Here is a 27,691-nt window from a genome sequence, read left to right as displayed (position 1 = left end):
GTACAAAAAGAGGATTAAACTGATTGAATGCAAATAGCTGGTGATACTAGAATCATTCATAAGTTTAGTTGTTTTACTTACACTATGGTTTATTTCGGGGGTCACCAACATGGTGCCTGCGGGCACCCGGTTGCCCGAGGGGACCTTGTCAGTGGAGCAAGTTCTAAAAATAGCCATAGTCATTAGGGAGCACTGCCAAAGAAATTATTTAATTTAATGTTTTTACATAGAATTAATAACATAACATTGTCAAAACCTTAAGATTTTCCTTGAAGTAAAAAAAGAAAAGAATAATTTCAGAAATTTTTATTATCGAACCCTCTTTATAATTACCAAAATTGTGGAGAAAAGAAAAAGATCTTATGTGTCAAAACATCTACTAGCGCACGCCTGATTCTCTGGGGGTCAAAGGGCTTGCCAGAACTTAAATCTTAATTGGTCAGTTTGCTTTTGTTTATTTGGTGGCTTGGCGCTTTTTCTGTCAGCTAAAAATGAATGAGCGGAGTTTGAACCTCCCGTAGTTGTAAGAGCGGTTTGGATCCCGGCAGATCTTTTTATTGTGTGCGGTTCTGGCAGGTCGTCGGTTTATGAGCTTCTTTGATGTTTGCTGAACTGGAGAGCTGGCGGGTCGCCCGTTAACTGACATCTGCCGCTCTTCCTGAGAGTCGCGCTAAGACTGAGGGTTAAACAATTTAATCTAGTCCAAACATTCCCCAATTAAGCAAACATTGTTGCTTCACCTTCTCCTCCTTTGGATGTCTGACACAACCTGAACTTGAGAATCAACATCCTCCACTTTCCGTGGATCTCACAGGGAGGCTACGCTTCCATGTCTTTATTATGTGTAAAAAAAAAAAAAGAAAAAAGGGCGACGCGCACATGATGCATGTTGGAGAGGTGGTTGTGCTCTTGCAGGTCAGGTGCAGTGATAGTTTCATGCGTACCTTCTGATCTGCTCTGGTGTCAGCTTTTAAGTTTCCCAAACCACAAAAAAAGCTAATAAACCGGCGACCCGCCAGAACCGCGCACACTGTAAAAAGCTCAGGCAGGATTTTAGAATAACGGGAGATTCAAACTCCACTCATCATTTTTAGCTGACAGAAAAAGCAAACTGACCAATAAGATTTAGGCTTTGGCTGCCCACCCCCACAGACTCACGCTGATGTGCGCTACATATGCATACATGATGTTTTGGCATAGAAGAACTTTTTCTTCTCTCCACAATTTTGTTAATAGTAAAGAGGGTTGGATAATAAAAAATACAATAACTTTTCTATTTTATTTAAAGGAAAATCTCAGTGCGTACAGCTGCAGCTGCAACAATCCGTACTCTTAGTGACTTGTGGGCAATTTAGAATCACACAGAAAAGCTCCAAAAGGGAATCAAACTTAAAACTCTGAACTAAGAACTTCTGATCACATAATAGCAATTAACCATATCTGCCATGGGAAATTATTACTGATAACTATTGTCAGTAGTCCCTAACATTAATATGATCAGGCAGCATGTAATCATATATACATATATGTATTATTGCTATAAAGGCTGAGCCAAGAAAATTTATGTCTGTATCAAACAAGTAGCCCTTCGTGTTATTCTGTACCCGTGAAGTAGCTCCCGGTCTCAAAAAGGTTGTTGACCCCTGGTTTATTTAATAAGACTGGAGTACAGTGACCATGAAGTACCCTGTAATGCTAAGAAACTTCAGTTTTTTCCCAGAGATAAAGCATTTTTTTATCTACTTTTAGAACACGCATGAATATTTTTGTTATTCCTGAAGATGAACGAAAACATTTTCTGAATGAGGCTATCAGAAGTCATGCATGAAACAGGCCAACACAAGTTGCATACTTAAACCTCCTCTCAAATGTTTCAGTATGCCTTTTGCTGCAATGAAGAAGATGAGGTTACACGGATGAGTGCATCAAGTCACGTTGATGATGGCAGAGTTCACATTGTCCACATTAGGTATGTACACCTTAATTTAAGCTTGCAGAGCCACAGTAGGTATTCATGATCAGATCTGTGTTGTGGTCAGGCTTCATAAAGAAGCGCTTTGTGTGTGTTAGTGTTCTAGCAGAAGTGAATAAGCAGTGGAAACATTTCATGGCTTTTACTGTACAGGACATCAAACGAGATGCAGTGTGATATTTATCTGCTTCAGGCAAGAATACATTTTCTATTGAGGAAAAAAGATGCATGTTCCCAGTGATAAGCCACTTAGGTCCTTGTAAAAAATCTGATATTTTTTACAGTGTAAGCACCCCAGGTCCTTTGAGCTACAACTCTTGTTACCTACATTTTCCAAATGGCAGATTTGTTTACAGGGTAGGGTTATAAACTAGCTCTTGAGCATTACAATTGTCAGGAATTACCAGATGAAGGATTTAGGTTTTATAACAAATAGACCGGGAGGCTTATGTTTTAAAGAAGCGAAACAAACATTAGAATGTGCCTATTAAAATGCATTAGTGATTACTGACCATGTTTTATTGGCTGTTCTGAAGTCTTCATTTGCAGTTTTTCATTATGAAAAGATTAACAAGCAAAAGCTAAGCACAAAATCAATGTTTAAATGATTTAAAGTGAGGCTGTGGACCCTTTAGTTATGTTACTTCTCATGTGCACTCTTGCTGCCAGACCTCTGTATTATAATCTGACATAAGACAAATTGTGGGTTTTTTTCAAGACATAAAGTTATTATGTATGAGCCTGAAGCTGAACCAGTCAGTGTTCAGCTTATAAAAATTAGGTTTACAGACATATTTGCATTGTTTTGAGAGTCTATTTTTCTTTCTTTTTTTTTTTTTTTTAGATCAGAATTATGTTCAGAAAAAAACATTTTAACACACCACTGAGAGAAAGAAATTAATTTGTTGCCTGAAGATGACATTATGTGTACAAGTTAAGACACTGAAGGTGATAACAAACATGCAGTGCCAAAGGAAAGCAAATTATTTTCCCACAGAAACAGAAAGTGAGTGGGAAGGTTGCCGTCTTGTTTTCTTGGCAGAGAAGCTGTTCTGCCCTAAATATATGAGAGGCCAATGAGGTTCAAGGGGCTACAGCCCTTGTTTTTTTTTTCCTGGAAGAAAAATACAACAGCAGTAAGAATCAATCATAATGTTCTACTCCAACCCCTTGAGACACTGCAAGAAAGAGAGCTGTCATAACTAGGGGGTTGGTTGTATGGAAAAATGGTTTCTGGTGTCACAAAGCAAATTCTTTGTAATTGTCTGATGGCTAACTCCGTCCATCTTTGTCTGATTTGACCCAGAGCTACACCACCACAGCCATCCTCAACGTCACTGCCTAACTCATTATAGACTTTTAATATATCTTCCCGTCAAAGACGCTTTTCAATATGTTAAATAGAAACCCGGTGGGGCTGACTTCTCAAGGACAGTGAGCACAGTGCCCTCTGGCTGCCGGCCAGGCCGCTCTAGCAGACTGCTTCTAAATTAACCGCATCTCTATGCTGGCTTTGGAGGAAGGACTTACGCAGGTTGTAGCAAGTGCCCCGAGTGTTTAGCCAGCATATGCAACGGCCTGCAACACCAGCTTAACAAATCAGACTAGATTGCTTCACGGACTTTCTAACTTCTACTCAGGGAACAAGAGGCATTGGGAGGCACAGAGAGGGGACTTTGTATCTGTGGCCTGAGAACCCTCAAGCTACAGCTAGTTAGTCCAGAATCTGCACTTAGGTAATTATCTGTGTTCCCCTGTTGTTTCCAAAAGGAAAATTGGTTTTGGAATCTGAGACTATGGGGTGGGTCCAGAATAGTTTGCGGAGCCTCATAAGATGACTTGAGAAAAGGAAAGGGAAATGGCCAAAGACTAGTTGGCGATTTGTTTTCTTTGTTGGTCATACCAACATAGAAAACCATTATACATGTGCATGTACCACAAATATTAAACTTATGCACAAATGTGGCTGTGATATCATGCCTGACACATATTCTGTAATTTCCAGATGATAGGCTGCTACTTTCTTCACACGTTTTAAGCACAGCGGTGCAGCTAACATATGGTTGTTTTAAAACGAGTATTGGAATCCTGGCCTGTTGCGTGATAGAGGACAGCACAAGCTCAAAAGCAAATTTGCCTTGAGACAATAAGAGCAACAACGAGAGAGAGACGACTGAGGAAGTGTGTGTGAGACTTTTCACTTCCAACACTGAAGAAGAGGACTTTAATGGTTCTAGTGTGCCGAGTCTGACCTCTCTTGGTTGTCTGCTGATCACTGACCAGTGCTGTTTGAAAAAAGCATTTTTGGTACATGTATGTGTGTTAGCAATACGTATTTCATAATAAGTTGAAAACCAATCTGTGTACCTCTTTCTGTGTAAATATCTCATGTTACAACTTGTTACAAGTTTGTGGGTGCGACTTGTATTGGGGTTTCAGGCACCCTCAGTAGGAGTACCTTAAATAACAGTGTCATTACAAACACAAACTCGAATGCTTTTATAAGGATTATTGCATAATAACACTACACAACAGTGATGTATAATAGTATAGTTGAGGAAAAATGTTTGTTTAAAAAATAGACCCAACTACAATATAGCTGCCCACCTAAACTGACAACCTATGCAAGGAGAACATTATTCAGAAAAGCAACCAGAGGCACAAGATCTGCACAGATAGAAAGAGCTGTCAAGATTGTTTTATCTTTTTATCAATTTAAATACTAAACTTAGCTGCAGTGTTGTATTACTTGGATGTTGTGTTATGATTTTTTTCTTGTCAATCCGACCAATATAACTAAACTGAATTGAAATCTACAACTCATATAGGAGGATCTTGTTGCCTGAACTATTGTTTTTGCACTTCCTGAATCTGACCATCATGAAAAAAAGCTGTGATGTGAAAGAAGGGGTTCTGGTCAGACAAAATTTGACCTTAATCCCACATGTGAGATGTGCAGTGTAAACCCTGCACATCACAAAGAAAACACCATGCCTACAAGCCTTTGGTGGTGGTAGCATTATCCTGCAGGGACAAGGACTCTGCTCAAGGTTGATGGGAAGATAGATGGTGTTGAATTCTGGTAAATTGCGTATAAAGATATGACACTGGTCAATTTATCATACTATCAAATAAAATCTTAAACTGAAAATACACTTAAATTTGTGGTCATAACATCAAATTGTAATGAATTTCAAGGGATAGGCAAATTTTTACAAGACACTGTGTGTTGCATGTTCTTGACATGGCAGCTTGTGTATGTCTGCTCCAGCATTTTGCTAACATGTTTTTGCCTTATCAGACAACATCTGACCCCTTGTGAGGCAGAGCTGACACTTTCGGGGCACAGGCGAATTAAAAGCACAGCAAGTAATTACTGGCTGGGACACATGATTCAAAGAACAAACCATGTCTTTGTAGGTGGTTTGCGACAACAATATATTCCCAATCAGGTAAACTTTGTGATTATTGTGGGATGGTTTAACTAGCTGTCAAAATTATATGGTTCTGAATGTCACTTTCAAACTTTATGGGTTCAACACATTATGAAGCTAAAAATATTTTCTTATGCATATTTTCTTTTAAAGAAAGCAAAGCCTCTTCACAACTATACTGGCTGCATTGAAGTAATAGAAATTAACCGTGTAAGAAGCTTCTACACAACTGATGCAGTTGCTGGCAGCAACATAGATCAATGCAGGTAAAACACACTGTATCCCTTTTTACCAATGAACATGAAAAGAAACAGCTATTTTGTATTTTCTTTCGTCATTTTTATTTTTTACAGTGCCTTTTTTTGTTTTATATTGATAAAGCAAAGTCGTCATGTTATTTTGACATCAACACCAGATCAAGCAAAAATCTGAACGTGGGGACTCTTTAAGAAATACCACTAATGTTTTTTTTTTGGGTGTGTTTTTTCTTTCCTTTAAAACTAGTCCTCTACTATAATTTGGCAACTTTTTCTTAGAAGAAAAATTAGGCTTGCTGAAACCTGATGAAATATTTGTGACATTCTAAAAATAATCAAGATTAAAGTGTCCAAGTCCTTTTTATTTTATATTTTACAGTTTCTTTCAGATGAAGCTATGTTTCATAAGACACTCACAGTCTTACTCTGATCCTCAGTTTTCTAAATATACTAAGAATTTATATGTGGATATTCTGTTTAGTCATTAAGCTAAACTAAGATTACCAGTTTCTTTCTGAAATATTTTTCTTTGTCTAGATTTTACATTGTTGATAATGATACATCTTTTATGCAGTCTTTTGCTGTCAGTAATATTTCAAGCTGTCCCATTCATTAAAACACAAAACCCCTGTTGGAAATGCAATGTTGGGTAATAATGAATAAGCCACACTTAAGTATTGCGTTTTCATTCATTACCAAATAAGGCTTAGGTTCCACTGCCATTTTAATTTCAGTGTAACGACAGCTTAACAATTATTGTTGTTTTTTATTGGAAGAAAAATTATAACTGTGTAAAATAGATAAAATTATACATTTTCTTTGTATTTTATTCAATAACAAATCATTATGTCTATGAAGCAAACAATAAATGGGCACAATAATAACTAAGAATTTACAGTATCATTTAATTTGGAAACACATTTCTCTTTATTTTGTTTTTTTTTTTTTTTACAGGAATGTGTTTAAAAAAGATTGATCTATAACATTTTAAGATGAAATAATCTTTATCTTTTCACAATAAACCATATTATCAAATAATTTTATTAGAAAATATAAAAAATAAAATGAAACAAGTGTGTTATAGAGATGCTTTGGATAATATATTTGGAATCCAGGAAGATTAAAAGTTGGGAGGAGATGCCAATAAAGAAGAAACCTTTTTTTCTTATCTGGACCGCAGTATTTCTGTACCTTTTGCTCTATAAAACTTATGAGGCCCAAAACAATTATTAGATTTTTTTGTTCTTTGACCTGAAAATATATGTCTTTAAATTGATGTTTTCCTCAATCCTTTCATTCAGGTATACTTTACATCACACCATGGCCTCCACAGAAAATTACTTGAGTCTGACCACTCCACCAGCTTCACCTACCACATTAAGCACAGCAACCCAGGTATTGTCCACACCACCTCCCAAACTTCCTCTGCATGAACTTGAAGCTGGCCATGCTGATCTTTGCCACAACGGAGGAATATTCCATCAGATGCAGCTTCATGGAAGAACTATTTCCTCTTGCCACTGTCCTCTTCATTTTACTGGAGCCTTTTGTGAAAAAGGTACCTCAGTATATTTGCTTTTTTTTTTTCTGTACTCTGTTTTTATTATATCTGATTTAGGAAGCACAGACCAAAAACCTGCTGTAATGTGACCTTTATAGTGGTATCACCAAGAGCCATCCTTCGAATTATGTCTGGTAATATATGCTGAACCTCTTTGGCTAATAGGTTTCAGTATGAGGGGTAATAGAGTCAGCTGCATTAAGAATTTTGAGTGATGTGAATTATTCAGAATATGATAAATGAAATGAGAGATCCACATAAGCAGCTTGAACATTGCTGTATGTTCATATTCCCCTTCGGCATGCACCCAGAATGAGAATGCAACCTTAGACCACTTGTTCTGCATTCAGCTACAGCTCTCACCACTTTTCTAAACAAAAATATTTATTTCTTTCCCACTACAAGAGTTTTAAATCCAAGATGAGGCTAGTAGTACCTCACATGCTGCATAAGAGTTTTTCTTTTAACCCATATTACAGATAAAATCCAATACATACTACTGTTTAAAGTCTAAATTAAACATTAGATTAATTAGATTTTAATGTTTGGCATTTTACTTGTTTCACACTTAAGAGTGAACTAGTCATATTCTTTCTGCTTAAATGTCAGTTTGAAGACAGTCATATGTACAAGTTAACATTAGTATGTAGTTGTGCCAAAAATGTGTCACAACTGCAAACCAATCAAGACCTGATCTGTAGCCTGAGCCCAAACCAAAATTATACACCTGATTGGGTTGGGTGGGTTTGACATTGACTTCTATAGTGTATTTTTACAGCACAAAGAAAAGTAAATCTGAACTGAATAAAGTTGTCTTAATCTACTTATCATTGACTAAAAGAAGAGCAGGTCATTTATCCTGTTGAGAAAAGAAAGAAAGTTAGGTTCAGAAGTTAATTAGACTGTAACAAGCCCAGTGCACTACACAACTAATGTGCACGTGACCCCACCCTGTTCAGCTTCTATCAATCACACCTCACAAAAGAGTGGTCCAAATACAAAAGCAGTAAAAGCTTCATTACAATGATATGACACGGTTTCATAAAGATGCACATCTTCAAGTAGATACAGATAACTTTGTTTAATACATTATTTCTTATAAAACATTATAGCATAGATATCGAGCTACACTGCTAAAAATAATATCTTCCACCATTAATTAAATAGCCTGGCTGTCAATATAGTTTGTTTATTAGCTATGTAACTTATTTTTATCAGCTAATATTTTCACTACATCTGGAAAGTATTCCCATTGCTTCACTTATTCCACATTTTATGTTACAGCCTTATTCTAAAGTGTATTAAAATATTATCTTTCCTCAGAAATGTACAATTGCCTCATTATGACAATGCACCTCACCTGTCTTTAGGCAGGTGAGTTAATGGTCTGAGAGTCCTTCAAGTACCTTTTGGCAAACTCCAAATGACTGCCATGTGCCTTTTATTAAGAAGTGGCTTAGCAGCCGGGACAAGAGTGAAGAACTTGAAATAATTACGCCTTCAGTCATGAGTTTTAAATTAAGACTTCAAGGTAAACAATAGTTACTAACTGTCATATGTGCTGCCCGTTGTTGACCTAAGAAAAGTTTAACGTGTTGGGAAATTATGCTCGTAACATAATCTCATGTTCCCAGAGCTGACACGATCCTGCCTCTGAGCTAACATTAACAGTCATTAACATGAGCCTGAGTAGTCCGCCTGCACCCAGCACCCTGATTTGACACGTCTGCCATGTTTCTTAAAAATGTTAATTTACAGGTGTTTAGCTAATTTACAAAGCATTATTTGTCTCTGCAGGCACTGTGATAAAATGCTTCTATTTTTAAGACTCGTTTGTTTTGTTGTTTTTTTTTTTCCTGCGGGATACAACCACGTTGACAGAAGCTGCTACCCGCCCCTTGCATGATACAGACCCTGGTTTATTTAGTTAGTTTAATATTTTATCAGCTAAGGTATTAGCTGATAAAAATAAGTTACATAGCTAATAAACTATATTGACAGTCATCATTCATCTCCTAAAGATCTACTGGAGACGAATGATGCATTCATTTGCTGTTTTCCAGAATGTTAGATTTGTTGGTTCAGGAAAATGAAAATGATGCACAACAAAATATCATTTGTGACTCCCCAAATTAGGAGAGCTTAAAACTTCCCAGACCAAATGGTGATTAAAGTTTTTGATTCTTTAGATTATGTGATAAATTGTTTTGTTGTATGATAGTAGGATATTAATTTCCTCCACCATACCATAACATTAATCAAATGTTCAGTTTGATTTAATTCTAACAATGATCCTTTCACCCTTTCCCTTCCTGAACTAGAAAATAAGTTTCTGCTTACTTGTCAGACTTAAAAGCTTATTCTTTAAATACCAGAAATACCCTTCCAGTGTCACTTCTGCTGAGTTTGAGAAATTGCTCTTTCTCAAAAGAACTAAAGTCTCAGGTTTAACAGGGTCCAGTCTCCTTCGAGCACTTATCCAACAATGTGCTTTGCAACACGAGTTTCTCATAGCCCGCTTTAAAAGTCCAGGGGCTGTTTACATGCTGACACAGTCTCTGAACATAAATTTGCCACATAACGACTTTGCCCGGCGACAATCTTGTCATTCCATCTTGTCAAATTAAGGAATAGCCACATGAGAACAGTGAAGCGAGTCACACCTGATACAAGCTAATTATAGATAAATCATGCAACCCAGTGACAAAAGAGGTGGACTGGTTTCTGTCCTAGATGAAACACTGATACGTAGCACAGATCTTTAACAAATATATTAATGCACATGGGTATGCAACCAGTTTATTTTTAGCTAGTAATTTAATGATAAACAAAAGAAATGCTGAAAATAGTTGACATTTCAATGACAACAAAGCTCACTGACAAATATTTTTATTACACAGGCACATAACTACTGATTGTTTACAATGCTCTAACTTTTATTTTTCTTGCTGTTATAAACTCATGATGCAATTGAACAGTAAGAGACTTAAGTTCTTTAACAGTGCCCTGCAAAATTATTTAGCTTTTTTTACATTTATTGAGACTTACAGAATCTTCAGTGTATTATTTTTAAAGGTTTTGTGTTATAGTCTTTAAAATACAAAAGATTGCTCTGTATTTAGTCGCACCCAACTCGGACCACCTTCCCGTGTATCCACTGTCGTCTGGAAAAATCAGGCAGGACTGTGAGAATGATGTTCTTTGATTTCTCAAAGATTTAACACAATGCCACCAGATTTACTGTCGGAAACTCCAGAAAACACAACTGCTTTCTGCCTGAATTAATGACTGCGTGACAAACAGAGCACAACATAGCCTGTTGTAAATATTCAGACTGGTTAGCATGGCCACTGGTGACTGCAGATGGTTATGGTTTTTCCTTAACAACAAGTTTTTTTCTACACCATTAGAACATTTAGGAGCGAGTACATGAGTTTGATTGACAGCGATGGGACCCCCGTCTTGCTTTCAGGGACATCCTGAGAGCCAGGGGTTCCAGACACTCATTGGTTGTTTTTGGTCTGGAGCGGTCATGAGTTTGGTCAGAGAGCAACAGTAGCACAGAGCGAAGGGGGTGTTAAACTGTTTTTTTTTTTACAGATTCAAAGCCTCAACATACTGTCATGACATGGTGAGAGTTTTAGCAAATATGTAAAAATTACTCTTTTTTTTTTTTTTTTTTTTTTTTTTAAGAGTTATGTACTGCAGCTTTAAAAGATATTAGTTTTATTGGATTTTATTTAAGGATGTCAAAGTAAAGGGGCCTAAACACTAATGCAAATATAAATAAATAACAATTATGCGCTACTTTGTGTTGGTTTATCCTAACAAAAGCTCTATTAATTATATTTAAAAAATTAGCTGCAATGTGAGGGGAAAAAAGCATGACAAGCTGCATGGGGTATCAGTATTTTTGCAAAGTAATGCAATACATTTTTATATACATTCTTCTTCTAGAATGTAGTCCTCTGCAACAACAGTTTGTCCAGCCTCACGATTAATAGAAAGTAATCTTAAAATGATGTAGTAAATGGCACCTGTGTCAGGTGGTATTTGTAAAAGACGAAACCAATGAAGTGAAAAATTATTCAAGGTTGCTCTGTATTGATCACAACTTCATTCCACACCTCACCGAGTTTATTTCTGACTTGTATATTAGAAGCTGTGATATAGGAAGCTGACCCCTAAGGGAAAATAAAATGCCAACTGCACAGTATGTCTCATTTGTGTCATTCCAGCAACTTTTACTTAACGTCTAACATCAGTTGCAATAAGAGAGTGTGTAATTTCCCCCTCTTAAAGCATCACAGCTCTGTTAATCTAATTTGCATTTTTATGCTCATTTAATTTTCAACCAGTTTAGCTTCAGAAATTATTCATATTTCTTTTTACAGTGAAATATGCAAAAAGATTTTTACATATCTTTTAAAATATGGATAAGATATGTGAAAGTGAGCCAGCTTGGTCATCCTTGAACAAATTTATTTGTTCAGTAGCAAAAAGGCAAAATGATAAACTTATATTTAAGAGTTGGGTTCATTCGTGTTTTCTTTTTTGTCTGAAAACTGAATACAGAAATCCAAATTGGAGCAGGTAACTTGAGCAGAAAGAAGACTGTCAATAAATTTAATCAGGAAAAACAAGAAATCATGCAGAACAGAGAAACTGATCAGGGCTTTTTTTGAGGTTTTCTGTTTTTGTCTGTCTTTGACATTAATGGGATCTGATGTGATGTGGCTCCTGATTTGCCAACATTTTGACTTGGTACTGCCAACTCCTTTTGTGGGCATCTAGTGTGTGGTTTCTATAATTGCCTGTGTCTTTAAAAGTGAGCCAGCTTGGTCATCCTTGCTCAGACATTTGCCAGCAAATATTACAGGATGGATTCATCATTTTTGGTCCAATAGAGCTGCTTCTTCCACAACGGAAACAACGTTGCTGATGTTTTCTCTTTGTAAGTTGAAGCCTTGGCTGCCATGTCTATTCGACATAATGTTCTGCAGAAAAAATAAATAAATCACCCACACTGTTTTCATGGGAAAGAAGAGTCAGCTCAAAATGTATTGAAAACACATTAAGAAAAAGAGGATCATGACAATATGACAATGCCACGGGAATCTTGGTTATTCTTTCAACAGGTGAACAGTTCAAATAGTCAAATGTGGTACTTCGAATTGCTGATACTTTCCGATACAGTAAATCTATAATACATCATTCTTCCTGCATGACGGATTGATATCAAGAAACATCAAAAGCAGAGCAAACTCTATGAAGAAGTAATTCCAAGTGCTATTAGTAAAAGTATTTGGGAAATTATGTAATGAATAGAAAAGTTAATTGTTGTGCAAACAAGAACAAATGTTTTTACTCCAAAACATTTCTAGAGAACAACCTCCCTTAATACATCCAAGGTTCTCAAGCTGTATTATTAATGGAACTTGGGCTGCCATCTGTGGTAATTTAGTAAATTGTGTGATTTACAAGTTAAATATGACACAACTTATTTGTAAAGTTGATCTAAAGAAAGAGACAAACTGGTAAAAGTGATGATGAATAGTCTTGTACTGCAGCCCTCACATTAAAAAATTTAATATATATACATATATATAATGGGAGTACAAATGTTTGTACAAACAATAAAATAGGAACAAAGGAACTCCAATGGCTCATCTCCTGTTGCATGATTTTAAAATTATTTGTTAACATAGAGTAATAGAAGGAAACTCATAATACCCTTGGAGTAGTTCTCAGATAAGTGCAAGGTGTATTTTTGTTTGGATGCAGTGACTATGAGCAGAATCCCCTTAGCTGTGGCTCATTTGGGCTGTTTTGAGCTGACTTTCAAGTTTCTGAACAGCAAACAATCCACTTGGTGTACAGTGTCCTTTGTGTAAAAGGCCAGCAGATTATCACTGGCCTGTGTAGTTGATGACCTGAGCCTTGTACGTCTTCCACCTTTCCTTAAAATCAGACCCTTTGTCATCCAGTGGGAAATGACACACCAGCACATAGCCCTGACAGCCCTCTGCTGACTCTGCTCACAGACAAGCTATCTGTGCTGTAAAGGCATACAGCAGGCAATTTCTGTTGTTCTCCTGACAAAGGAAAGCACTTACAGACATTGCTTTCACTTGGTATGCCATTCTTTGGAAAAATAAACTTACAAACCACTTTGCTGGGAGCAACCAGCAAAGTGGTTTGTAAAACCAGCCAGATCTAGATGACCGTTAATTCTACTTTTTATGAAGCTTCTGCATGTTCAGTTTTTGTTGATTATGCCAAAAGGGTGCTCAGCTTATTTCACTTTTATGAAACTTTGGAACTACAAGAAGCAAAATACTTGAAAGAGTTTGTAATGCACATGACCCCTCTCTGTTATTGGGAGTAGGAGAGCCTGAATTTCAAATATCTGTAGGAGTTCTTTGTTTTGGATATATTTTTCTTTTCCATCTCTTCTGCCACTCCCCCTCAGAGTATCCCATTGCAAGAGAAACTTGTCTTCATCCAGCCTTATTTGTCACACATCCATTTGTTACAACTGTTTAATTACTCGCATGAATTCATTATGTCACTGCAATAAAAACAATGATGATACACAAATGTAACTCTTCAGGTTTTAGAGCAAACTTTAAATATTAAGAATATTTGCTCTAATAAATGTAATGTTTCATTTCTGTTCTTGTGTTTTTAGATACCATCATCTATATCCCATCTTTTGATGGCACGTCGTACCTCGAGCTGAAACCTCTTTCGTCCCTTCAACACCCTTTAAATGACAGCAACAATCGACCGACCAGAGCAGAAGACACAACTTTCTATTTGACAGTCAGAACAGGATCAACCCAGGGCACCATCCTCTTTAGTGAGTACAGTCTCCCTTTAAAGTATATTTTTACTTTCTGAATGTTAAAGTAAATTTCACTAAAATAATCTGATTGTTAAAGACATACTTATTGTTCCGTTGAAAAGATATGTTAATAATCTACAATAAAAATGGCAATTTAATTGTTTGTTTTAGTTTAAGTTTACGTGCTGAGCACTGTATTACTAACGGTAAGAGAGTGTGCATAAAAAGTGGAAAAAATTTGATTCATCATAATATTTTTTATGTTTTTATATATTTAGTTAATAATTTATTCATTTAAGCAGTGACAAAAATTTAGTCTCCAAAAATCAGCAATCTCTATTGCACAGTGAATCAGAATTTCCATGATGACGTAACAAGACACCACACCATGATTCTTTTTAGTCAACTTTGCCCCAGGAAAAGTTTACATCCTTAAGGGAGGAAAGTTGTTTTTCTGATGTGAGTCATGGCAGGAATGTCAGTGTGGTAAAAATGTGTGCACCTGCACCAGTACTTGGTGAGTCTCATTGTTTACTGGCATAAAAGTGTTGTGAAGCCACTTAGAAAGTAATCTTTATAAACAAATTAATTAAATAATAAAACTCTGAGCAAAAGTGGTAACGTGGTGTCAGCACTTTTGACAAAGAACTGTATAGAAGTCTGCAATGTTGCAATTTGCAGGGTTTTTATTTATATAATGAGGATTTACCCTAATGCAGAAAATAATGCTGAGTTTTTATAAATCTTCTGGGTTTCTTTGCACAGATTAACTTTGGACTACTTAAAATTTAAAGCCACATTTGGTTTTCTTCTGTTTATGAATAGCTGTTGGGTAATGGAGCAGTCAAATAAATTTTTATTGTTTTAGCAAAGTCAATTCCTGTTTGCTTGTTTGTTTGTTTGTATAGAAAAAACGCATCGAAAGGACAATGAAAAGGCTGTTTGCGTTTTCAACAACAATCATAAAGATTGAAAACAAGAAATGCATAAATCTGATAAGAATTCTGTACATTTTCATTTTAATGTTATTGTTATTATTAAATTGGTATTTATTTTTATCCATAATAGTTATTTTATTTTGAACAATTGCTATGAACAAAAATTGACACAAGAAAAAGCATTAAAAACCCTCATCTTAACTAAATCACTTCGTACTTTTGTCGTAAAATCTCAAATACATTTTACATTTTCCAAGTCTCAATTACATTTAACTTTAAAACATTTCAAACTTGTCAGATAGAGTTTCATCTAAGGAGGAAAAATTGGTACTCCTGTGAAGGAAATCTCTCCTCTACTCATCTTTTGTGGGCATGTTGGCAGCTTTTCTGGTGTTTCACAACTGATGATTGAGCTATAACCTAAACGCAAACAAAAGAATCCTCAAGAGCTGGTCACTCGCATGCTAGAGATAACATTGCTTTCACCCTTTACATCAACCTTGAGCGCTACATTGTATCTCTGTCGCTTGCCAGTTTCTTTGTTCCTACACCTGCACAGACACAGACACACACCCCTTTGTTACAGAGGAAGATTGGGATGGGGAACCAGACACCCTGAGTAGATCCTCTCAACAATAGAGCATTGTTTGGGGAAGAGAACAAAGTCGTTAGATTACCCCCACCCCCATCTTTTTTAGAAGTTGCAAAAAGCTGAAGCATGAGAATATTTCTTAATTTTTCCAGATTTCTCTTTGTCACACATTAAGTTAAAGCATGTGCATATAATTCTTATTTTCCAGACAGCTTAGAGGTGAGGTCACCATGCCTTGAGCTATAGGTCCTCTAATGACTTAAAAAAACCTCCAAGCGTGTGTCTCACCGGACTGCAGTGGCTGTTCCTCGCTCTAAAAACTGCAGCCACCTTGATTTTTGTGAGTCTGCTCCCATGCTGCACCAGTCAGGTGCAAGTCCAACTAAAGTTTAACCACCATGCATTGTGTGACGATCATGGGTGATTTATTCCACACAAGCCGGGCACAGACATCATAACATTCATCTTACTGGTATGGCCTAGATCAACCTGTTATCTGTGACATCCTCTGTAGGTTCGCAAGCTCTGATCTACATTTCCAGGTCTGTTAAATGTTGCTGCACACCTCAGGGTTAAATGTCTGTCCTTTGATCACAACGTGGATTTTCTAGTCTCAGTACTATGAGAACAGGAAGATGAGGGTCGGGTTAAAATGCTCCCCTGAACCATAAAGTTGATGTTACACTGTGTCTAATTTTAAGCAAGTACATTTTGCTTAGAGAGTATACTTAATGTTTGAGGTCAATACAAAAAAAGAACTGAATTAATACATATTATATCTGGTTATATATATATATATATATATATATATATATATATATATATATATATATATATATATATATATATATATATATATATATATATATATATATATATATATATATATATATATCGCTTTTAGTAGTAGTTATTCTATTAAATATTCATTATATACTCATTACTTAACCCTTTTTTGTCTCTCTGAACTGCAGGTGGCTTTCTAAGATGGCTGCTGAGTGAAAAAAAAATAAATAAAAAATATATGTAAGATACTGACGGTTAAATCTGTCAGCTCATGAAACATAAAAGTAATGGATGCTTTATGTACAGTTGGTTTATTTGAAGGTCAGTTAAACCTTGAATATAAATGAGCAAAGTTCATATCAATATTAGTACAGACGCCTGGTCCAAGTATCCAATTAGAATTATAAAACTAATTTTTTGACAGCTAAAAATATTCAGTTTTAATTTGTTAGTTATCTTTTGTACAGTTCGGGTTGCTGAGGTCTTAGTGTAGATTATATTACTGTACAAATATTCTTGAGATATTTTTTTTATTAACTCATTGTACTGAATAAATTGTATTCAGATTTATAAGTTTTAATCTGTCTATTGAAATGTTATTATGGCATTATGATCAGCATAGCAACTTCTTATTTACCTCAAAAAATGTCTACGACAGGTGTTCAATTTAGAGAATCTTTGTCAAAGTGACTATATGTGTATGTGTGTTTTAGTCTGATAATATGTATACATTTATTTTCTGACTATAGTGGGTTGAGTTATGGAAAGTGTCCCATGCATTATTCAGGAAGTACTGTTTTGCAGACTTAAATAAAAGGTTTCTGAATAGAGTAGCAGAATAATTGTAAAGCAAAGCTTTTTTTTATGCTTCACTACAGTAATTACTAGCTATTTGGATGTGTTTTTGGAACATAAAAAACCTATACACCTGTGGTGAAATGATATTTTAGATTTTTTCACTCTTCTGGGAAAACATTTGCTGTGTTTGCAAAAGTATTGGTAAAGCCACCACCTTAGTTTCTTCAAATCGGTTTTAATGTGATAAACCATCTTAAAGGTGCATAACGGTAAAGAGAAATGAAAAAAAATAAAATTCTCTTAAATATATACTTTTTACCAATAGCAACTGAATACTCTGGGATGTATCTGTTTTTACCCCTTTGCAACAATGCTTTGTAGTCTGTCACCACCTATGTGCACAAAGGATTTCCTTATCTAGATACAAATACTTGTATTTGCTTTTAAATATCTTAATGGCCTTCCTCCAGCCTTTCTTTCCTTTACCATCTCCAAGGTCAGCTGACCAGAGGTGACTGGGCTTTTGTGGTTGCGACTCATACGTTATGAAACAGTTTGCCTCTAAATGTTAGGGAGGCTCCTTCACCCTTTTGTTTTAAGACTCATATTTTCCTCTTTCCAAATCCAGTATATAGTTTGGCCTCAATTGTTGAATCAGTGTTTGCCTAAAAGTATCAAACTTGTTTCCACACATTATAAACTCAGCATTTAAGATAAAATGATGACTAAGTGTTTAGAGTGCATCAGCTCTGACCACAGTCTGATGCTGCCACCTGGGTAGATGATGTGTTCAGGGTTATTTGCAGTGAAAGTTTTCTGCCACATAGCTATACACCTGGAAGCTTCCCTACATTTTACAATCCGTCTGTGGCAACTCATTTTTGTGGAGAAAACCCTTTATACTTACGAGCCCAATTCTCCCTTGCTTCCCTCAGGAACTGTTCGTGCTTTCTTGGATTAGCTGCCTTTCTCAGAGAAGCTTGCAACAACACATTGAACCAGCAGCTTTTCTTCTTTCCTCATCTCTTTTCCCACAGTCTACCTCATCCTACTTACTATTAAGAATGTATCCAATGCCATTCCATGAATGCTTACCTACCTTTTTGAGATCTGATTCAGATTCTTGTCTTTGCCAGACATTCTCTTGAACAGAGAAACAATTAGTTTGTTTATTATTTTTGTTTATTATTATTATTATTATTATTATTATTATTATTATTATTATTATTATTATTATTATTATTATTATTATTATTATGTTTGAAACTATTTTCTGCATTTCTGCAAGCATGACATGGAGTTGGAGAGTTGTTCTATTCTTTTTTTTCATTTTCATATGATGTATTGAATAGTTCTCTTTTAGGGCTTCAAAATTTGAGATTTAACTTTTTAATCATAAATTCCTCACTGATGAGGAACAAAGCTTCTGCTTTGTTTGATTAAGTGACTTTGGAAGGTACACTATTCAGATATGTATTTGTAAAAATATATTCAAATAACTTTTTTGTGTTGTATTTGAACAATTATGCTTTATATTGTATTGGACTGTTGTATCAAAATTCCAATAAAACCCATCAAGGTTGTGCTTGTAAACATATGTACACTGGTGATACATTATATTTTATTTTAACTAATTGTTTTTTCCTCATTACTGCCAAATATTGGAGGAAAGTTACTATATTCATATTACTATAGTAGTTATTATATTACTATAACTCGATAATGAGATGGAACATTGTACCATGGCGCCTCTGGAAGATAACACTGTATGACATCCTGATGAGTCACCTGTGCATTTGTGCTTGAAGTCAAGCTGTCCAAATTGCTTCACCTCCACACTGTCTTAGATTTTGTCATATATTTGGAGCAAGGAGATATCTGGTTAAGTAGATTATCAGTAACTAAATAGCTGAGTGTATAATCTCCCCGATATAACTTAACATAACAGTTAGCTAACATCATTGTGCCATACAAACATTTCTTGCCATTAATATCAGACTTGAAAACTCTGGTAAATTGGACATGAAACTCATAATTTCAGCCTTGTTGTCTCAGGTAAGTTAATTCTTTGTTGTATTTACAATAACGCAGTGCCACATAATGTAGAGGCTTAAAAGAAAAGTACTAGCCTTACGGTGAAGAGAAATGAGAGTTCAGAAAACACACAGTTTGCACAGTGGCTTTTATCTACCGTAGTTATGTTTCCTTGCTTATGACACGCTGTCTTTTTCAAATCAGACGATGGGAACTGAACAGAATCCTCCAGAGATCAAACATACAAAGTTAATCAGAAGAAAACCAAGTGATATACATTGAGATGTGAGGAATCGCTTCGCCAAATGTGCTCCATATTCTCCACCTCCCCTTTCACAACTCTCCCCGAAGCAAATCCACGAGTCTCCCTCTGGACTTCAATTGTCAGATTGAGAGTAGAAAGACTGGAAGGTGAGTTGTGAAGGGGGAGTAAAGGGAGGGAGAGAAAAGGAAAGAGAACAGGTGACAGGCACTGACAAAAAGGACGAATGCTCTGGAAGGTTCAGTGCACACTAAGAGGGCCACGGAGACGCCACAAAACAATTTCCTTTCAGACAAAAATTGGAAGAATAAAAGATAAGAAAACATTGACATCTGTTGTAAATAATATTTGTCCAAAAATGAGTTATGACACAATGCAGAAACAACTGCTAAAAGAGGAGACTATAGGTTATTGTTGTCAGAAATTGATATAAAAATTGACATGACTGATTGTGCTGGTTTGCTCATTAAATCTAATGACTTTCTTCTAGTTTGGTGTTTTGAAAATAAGTTAGATAATTAAGTGTCATGAGTAATTATGTTTTGCGGTAGTCACATATGTTTTCTTCTTGCTTAGATAATTTACCAGTTAACATTAGTTTGTTCTTTTCTTTAAAATTTGCAGTTTGTGTTTCTTCTGCTCGTTTCTCTGATGTTGGATGCAGTAAATAGAATTATTACCATAATTTATGCATTATGGCTCATTCTCCCTTAGTTTTCAAGGTGAATTAAATTTCTCACTGTCTATTCCTTTCTGTATCACAAACAATTCCCATACATAAATTTTTATTTAGGATTCATTAAAATGTTTAAAGTCCTTGAGATGTAGTGCTTTCTTTCTTTCATTTAAAGAAGTAGAAGCCTTCGGTTCAGTCTGCAAACAGAGTATGTGTGTGCAATTAAGAAGAGACATCGTCTGTAATCTTATCCCTTGCTGGCACAAGTTCCAGTACTTTTCGACCAATTAAATGGTCAAATGTCATTGCAAATTGCTATTTACAAAGTAGAACCATGCATGGAAATTTTGGAACACAAAGTCATTACATTCACTATTAGTGTGTCATTAGCAGCATTGCAGACTGGAAAATGTGGAGGACCAAACATGTTAAGCTAACAGCAGCCTCTATCTCATAAAGAGATGGGGATTGTATTGATCCCCTTCATTTTCATCTCGGTTACCATGCTGCCTTTAAACATCTAGCGTAGAAGCTGGTTTCTTTGCTGATGTCTAAACCCCCCACCCATGCCATTACAGGACCTCAACATAGATGACATGCATACTGCTAAGACACAAGGCTGTCAAGCCCACACACCTTCATACTATTTTTAGTTCGCAACATCAGCCTACTTCCTGAGATTCGTGGCTCTAACCCTGTTGTCTTTGGAAAATCAAACAGGTCTACTTCGCGCCTACTCAGTAGCTCTCTCTGGACTAGTACTCCCTTGTCACTTCTTCTATTTCAGCTGAAATATCCCCTATAGGCCTTGTTGGAAACACAGAAACATTTAAGGTCTCTCTAACAGGGCAGCATTGCTGCTCAGTCCCCTGCCCTGTAGCCACGTTTTCCTTCACTGCGAGACAAGAGGTACAGGTTCCCTTTCTGTCTGAGTCTCTCTCAATGACCTGCATTCTAACATTGTCATGCATTTGTTCCTGTCTGTTCAGATAGCAGTCTGGGGCTGGTGTGAATGTTCCCTCTACCTCCCTTATGAAGACCACAGTAGTTTATGAAGGAGCATAAAGCTGTCTAACACTTTCAAATTGCAATTACTTTTTTGCAGGAATTATGTCATGCAATAAAGTATTGTGACAATAAAGATTACATATCTGACAAATGACTAAATAAATTGTCAGTGGTCATATCATTGTTTTATCATCGAGAACATAGTGGTTTAAAAATCCAGACTGAAAGCAGATGTCATGAAGCTCTCCACTCAGAGACAGTTAGAGCTCTGCTGGACACAGAGTGCAAATACAGTTCATGTCATGATTTAGAATGATAAAAAACCTGAGTTTTAGTATTTTAAGAGTCCCATTTAAAAAGTGAAACTTGTAGATTTCTTACTCACTTTGATGTAATTCAAGGATCTATTTCTATTTATTTACCATAAGTGGTTATAACTTACAGCTTATAAAAACCAAACCCCTCTCTCCCTCCTGGAATATTAGAATATTAAATATGAATATAAATATTAAATATATATATGTTTATTACTGCTCACTTGACAGGTGTCCAACACAAAGCCATTAACACCATCCAGTCCAGCTGCAAATGATCATCGCTAAAGAACGTTCACAAAGAGCTGTAAAAGTTTTCCTTACTTGCTGTAAGGGTCTGCAAGTAAAAAAGTTGAGTAGAAGGAAGACGTATGGTCAGAAAATCCTGCTCAAGTAACATGGATAACTGCAGCCTTGAGAAGATTGTGAAGCAAAGCTCATTTGAGAGTTTGGTGGAGATAAGGCTTGGACACCAGCTGTAGTAACAGCATCTAGAGTCACCACACAGACACAGAATTTGGAGAGTCATGTTGTCTGCGGTGTTGTCTCAAGTTAACAACTTTCTACCAGGACATTTTAAATTCTGACATGATATTTATTTCTTATAATGTTGATTTTGAAGGGATCTGGCTTGTGTTGAGCTCTCTGACTGTGTATAGAGGCATTTATACAGCAGAAAATACACCTATATATTTTCTAAACAGCTTTTTGTAATAGATCAGTCTTCCTTTTCCAGTGGCTCCATCAAAAGTTTATCTACCCCTTAGAGAGAATAAATGATTGTATTTCCAGACTTTTTCAAATGAACTCTCTTTGCCCTTTGAGCAGATTCCTGTCTGTATTTCTTTATTCATGTACTGGAGAAGGAGGGGGTTACCGTTACTTTTAAGAATCGTGTCGCAGCTGAATTTTTTGACTTTTGTCACACAGTGGCCTCATACAAATAAACTAAATTGAACTGAATTGATTTTAAGAAATAAACATAGCATTGCATGCAGACAGAGCTTTTGACATTTTACAGTTTCTCAGGTCTGGGTCAGTTCCATGTTGCGGTTTTATTCTTCAAGGGAGGAAACGTTTTGCCATTGGCTTGTGTGTGTTGTTGCTGAGGTCAAAGCAATGTGAAAGATTCTTGATAAGCTTCTGTCTAGAGAGAGGCAAGCTTATTGGCTGTGAGATGGTATTTGTTAGCAGACAGGAGTCCTCCCTCAGGTTTTCGTGTGAGGGTTATTGATCTCCACAAGTATGACCTTGTGCTCAACATCCTCTATTTTATCGGTACATTGATGCAATATGTAAAGAATCTGTGTTTAAATAATTGAAATAGGGGTCTAGCCATAGGATGGCAGACGTATCTGATAAGGTCAGACTTGATCTACTTCTGCTTTTATTGTCTTTCTTTTATAATAAGCCAAAACTTTTTCTCTAGTACAAAACTAATTTCTTCAGAATCTTCTTTCTTTCTCTTTGGCATCACGCACAGAAGGGACTGACTTTAGGGCCTCAGTTTAGTTCAAAGTCATTTATATTTAAGTTTTTTGTCCATATGCTGAATTTAGGAATAGAAAAAACAAAACTCAAACTTTTTCCAAATTCTATGTTCTTCTTGTTTCAGCTCAGGAGCAGAACTTTGGGGATCAGTTCCTCCATGTGTCCCTTGAAGATGGACGCCCCATTGCTCAGCTTGGCTGTGGGGGCACCAGTGTTTTATATGCAGCTGCTGACAAGAGCATCAATAATAACAGATGGATGTCGATCCTAATCCGGTATGATGTTTGATTCCTTTTGAGTTTGATTCACAAAATATGTGTTTAAATATAAACACAACAATTGTGTTTATATTTATGTTTGCCACTATATAAATGGCAAACCAAAATCAAAAAAACAGATAATCTTTTCAGCTTCAACAGTATTAGAAACATGGCTAATAAAACATAGGTATTCAAAACTTACTGACCATTGAGCCATGGATCTATTTGTTCTTCAGAGGTCTGACTTGCTTTGACTTGCAAAACCTTTAGGGCTTCTAAGTCGCCTGGTTAGATTAATTAATTTATAATCTCATTCATGATAGTAAGTGGGAAATGATTACTGTAAAACCAAGTAGCAATGTAATATTAACAGAAAAAAAAACTGTTGTGTGTTTTGAATAAATTACATTCTCCATGATCTACTTGAACTTCAGAATAAGTTGAAAGACATTTATATTACATTTCTTTATATTTATCAGATTCACCTTTTAATATAACTATAGTAACTCTAGATTTAATTGTTTAATCAAAGATGGCATGCGATCCAGACATCAATAAAGTTTGTAGTCTGAATGTGAGAAAATAGGAAAAATGTATAAGGGTACATTTTGTTTTTGTAAGACAATGTACATTATGGGCAGGAATTTCATATTTTTTCTTGTCAAGGATCTGATATGTTCTTGTCAACACCAATATGTTTAAGTAATATAACTGGTTCTTGTTAGGCATTTTCTGAATGTAATTTACATAACACATACTTTACCAGAAACTTATCAAAATATTCATAATATTTGCCTTTTCACAATACTTGCTATTATTTGACTCATTTTCTTTAAAACATATTTCTTGTATTAACATCAAAATCACAGATGAATCAATCTTCTCACAATACAAAAGAAATGACTTGGCTCATAAAGATCTGGCACAATTTGACATGTTGATCTTGATCTCCATCCACCTACACTTCTTTCCCATCTCTTACACATAAGCCTGATGAACAATGCTTCTCCCCTGCACAACTGATCTTTCATCTCTGTGGTTTGCACACTGGCTTATGGCTCATCACTGTGGGGCAGCGGGAGCTGCTTGGGGAAATCTGAGAACGACTGCCGCAGAGCTCTGGCGGCTCTATTTATTCTTGATATGTTCAGCACTTTTGATTCATATGCAAATGAGCGTGTGACATCAGAGGTATTTGTCTGAGCACTAAATACCTACTTTCCTCAGCTAGGAGTTGACAACACTGAATACAGCCTTGGTAACTTGCAGGTGTCAGCATCTGTGTGTTGCAGGGCAGTAAATGCATTTAAGCATACATAAGCCAGGCATTTTTTTTTTTTTTTTACTTGGCACACGACACCAGAAAGAGAAAACATTTGCCTTTTGCTTTTTGAACAACCACTGTTAGATGTTCTATTCACTCTGTACTCTTAGCAAGTGGTGTGTTGCACTGATTCAGCACTATCAGTATGAAGAAATAAGTACACCCCCACTGTGCAACATTAAGTGTTGTGAAATGGGAAAAGGTGGTTCTTAAAAGTGCTAAGTATCATTATAGCATACTCCCATTACTTTTTTAGTTTATTTTATGACAAAAAGTTATGAAATTTTTGTGAAAGAAAAAAAATACAGCCAAAAGTAGACATCAAACTATGAAGGAATTTAGTTTTTTCTTCCAGTAGGATTTGTTTTTTGGCTACAAGAACAGTATTCAGCAGTGCTAAAGCACTCCTCTCTGCTAATCATCCGCAACAAAGGCATAGAAGACATTGTGAATATTTAATCTGTTGTGACACTAAACAGAATTGTGAAAGAACAGTTCAAACAGCTGCAATATAAATGAATTTCAGTGTCAAGACTACTGATAAAATGAGCACAGCTGGTATTTAGTACATTCCCAGTTTAATATTTGTTAATATTGCGATCTGCATAGAAATATTGGGTTTCTATTACATGAAAGTAGGCAGTGAAAGCAGATTTGTTCAACTTTATAAGAAAGCCACTATGGTCCTTGCTTAAAACTTAACAACAACCCAGAGCAACAATGCAAATTCATATAACCTGTGAAAAAGTTGACAGTTATATTATATAGGGCCTCTTCTATGGTGTGTTCCCCACTTTTTCACAATACAGCACTACTATGATGAAAAACATTGTAATGACCTACACCGCACATTTAACTTCTTACTCACCTCATCAGTCATATGTGTCTTAATCCATGCTGGGTCAGATAATGTTTGAAAAAGAAGGCAAGGAAAGCAGAGTAAAGCATCAGCCTCGCTACATGCACTTAGCTAAGCCCTGTTGTGATGTTTGGCTGATCCGATCCCAGCTCTTTCACCTCTGGCTTCTCTTAAAATGTTCTTCTCTCAAAAGGTATTGTTTAAAGTGACTTGACTGAATTATTTACTTTCTCTTGCTCCATTTGGCATCTCTAGTCGATCGTCTCCAATTCCCACTGCGCGATCTGTCAATCAGGCGAATTTTATGACAGGCAGCCCCACCGTCGGCCCAGTGGCAGGAGGATGGTGAGATGCAAAACAAACTGCATTCAACTCTGGGCGCAGGAGAGGGGCACCCCAGAATGGTCATATCTCTTGTATTGAAGCAAATTTTAATGAGTCTTTGGCCAAAGAGTTTTGTGCCCCAGGGCGGAAATATGTCACCACTCAGTTTACTCATTATGAACTATAAAATGTTTATCTTGCACAACAAAAAAATATATCCATATATTTCAATATATATATTTTTTAATTTTATTATTTAATTTATATATATATATACTATTTTTTTTTTGTCTTTTTCAAGACATTATTGCTCTCTATTGGCCAGCTGCAACTGCTAAAGAACTACATGAATATCTTCTCAAGGCAATGTAGGAAACTTGATACTAATGGAAAGAAGCGCAACACAACAGCTTTACATTACATTAATTTTCTACAGAAATTTTGTGTTTTTGTGTGTTTGGCTTTACTTTCAACAAAACTAGTTTAAAGACACTACCTTTGACAAGGGAAAAAAGAGCACTCTTGAAGTGCTCTGTGCTGTCATATCAATTCACAGAGAGGAGTCTGTGGGGTGGGGGAGGCTGTGTCATTTTTCATTTGGGGAGGACATGTTTGCTGTTGGCTAGCGTTTTGATGTCGGGAAGTTTTCTTTTCTTCAGGGACATTTTGGGGCTATACTGCAAAGATTAAATTTCCAGAGTGGCAGACTCCAAATGCTCCCCTGGTCATTTTGTGAGCCTGCGTCCATTATTTGGTTGAAACCTGTTGTGCCTGACATTCACTGCTAGAGTAATTTTCATTCTTAATACACACAGTTAGGGATCAATGAGGATGATACATAGCTTTCTGCTGGAACACATTTATTCTCTTGTCACATGCGAGTCCCTGGTAGATATGATTATTCAGCCTCCTTTATTTCTCGGCAGTCAAAGGAATGGAGTCTTTTATCTCTTTAAATGAAAAGCCAGGCTGTTATTTACTATATTTCGACTGCGTGATGGAACCACGTCTTTATTAGAAACAGGAGATTTATTAATTTTCTTTTATATGACCTGCCATATTTGCTTAAAATGCCACATTTTGATACTTCAAAATGAAATTGTGCACATAAACATTGAGCCCTTATTTCTACATGAGTGCATATTTGTGAGTAAGCCCAATTTCTATTATTTCTTCACCTTGCAGTGAGAAGCTCATTAGAAATTTGGAGTTACGGCTCTATAGACCATCTGCTTCTTTTCTCTTGACTTTTTGTCTTTGTGTCTTTCAGTGTCACAAAGCACCGAAAGACACAGTGTCTTCAATTCCACTGCAATTGAAGACACTGAATAAGTTCAGCTATGAGCTTTAAGCTCTTCACAGTCTCTTCAGACTTCATGGACTGTATCACATTATAAATCAATCTGTTTTTATTTGTCAACTGTAAAACATGATCAAGTATATTATACCCAACAACTTATTTGAATCATACATTTGTATATTAACCTTTATATTTTATTCGGATAAATAAACTTCTACAAATCAGCAATGTTACTGTAGTGAACAGATTTTAAAGTGTTAGAAGGATAAATTCTATTGGGTAGACATTTTTTTTCACAAATTTGTCTGATTTTTTTGCTCTGACTGTTAAATGTCATCCAGGCTGCAAATTAAATGAACACAATTGGATTTTAATTGGGCTTATTTATTGTTTGTTTGTTTTCTTCTTTTTTGCATTAATTTTGTTTTTATTTTGCACTGTATGGACTGGCAGAATTAAATCGGAATGAATTAAGCTGAGTGGACTGCACAGTGGCGCAGTTGGTAGAGCTGTTGCCTTGCAGCAAGAATGTCCGGGGTCTTTCTGCATGGAGTTTGCATGTTCTCCCTGTGCATGCGTGGGTTCTCTCCAGGTTCTCCGGCTCCCTCCCACAGTCCAAAAACCTGACTGTCAGGTTAATTGGGCTCTCTAAAT

At 36.0% G+C, this 27,691-nt stretch overlaps 1 protein-coding gene across 1 annotated transcript in view; it reads left to right on the top strand.

Annotated features, from left to right (window-relative positions):
* Window positions 1-27,691, top strand: part of eys (eyes shut homolog) — a 173,791-nt gene that overhangs the window by 104,422 nt on the left and 41,678 nt on the right. The window contains exons 36-41 of the mRNA XM_044136158.1: window positions 1,878-1,969; window positions 5,274-5,424; window positions 5,560-5,672; window positions 6,965-7,221; window positions 13,916-14,086; window positions 23,095-23,245. Coding sequence (XP_043992093.1) covers window positions 1,878-1,969; window positions 5,274-5,424; window positions 5,560-5,672; window positions 6,965-7,221; window positions 13,916-14,086; window positions 23,095-23,245 — 935 coding nt within the window. The remainder of the gene's footprint in view (window positions 1-1,877; window positions 1,970-5,273; window positions 5,425-5,559; window positions 5,673-6,964; window positions 7,222-13,915; window positions 14,087-23,094; window positions 23,246-27,691) is intronic.

This window comes from Gambusia affinis, linkage group LG13 (assembly GCF_019740435.1).
Source record: "Gambusia affinis linkage group LG13, SWU_Gaff_1.0, whole genome shotgun sequence".
Lineage (NCBI taxonomy): Eukaryota > Metazoa > Chordata > Actinopteri > Cyprinodontiformes > Poeciliidae > Gambusia > Gambusia affinis.
The sequence above is the reverse complement of the archived record's forward strand: the minus strand, read 5'-3'. Positions and strand labels throughout refer to the sequence as shown.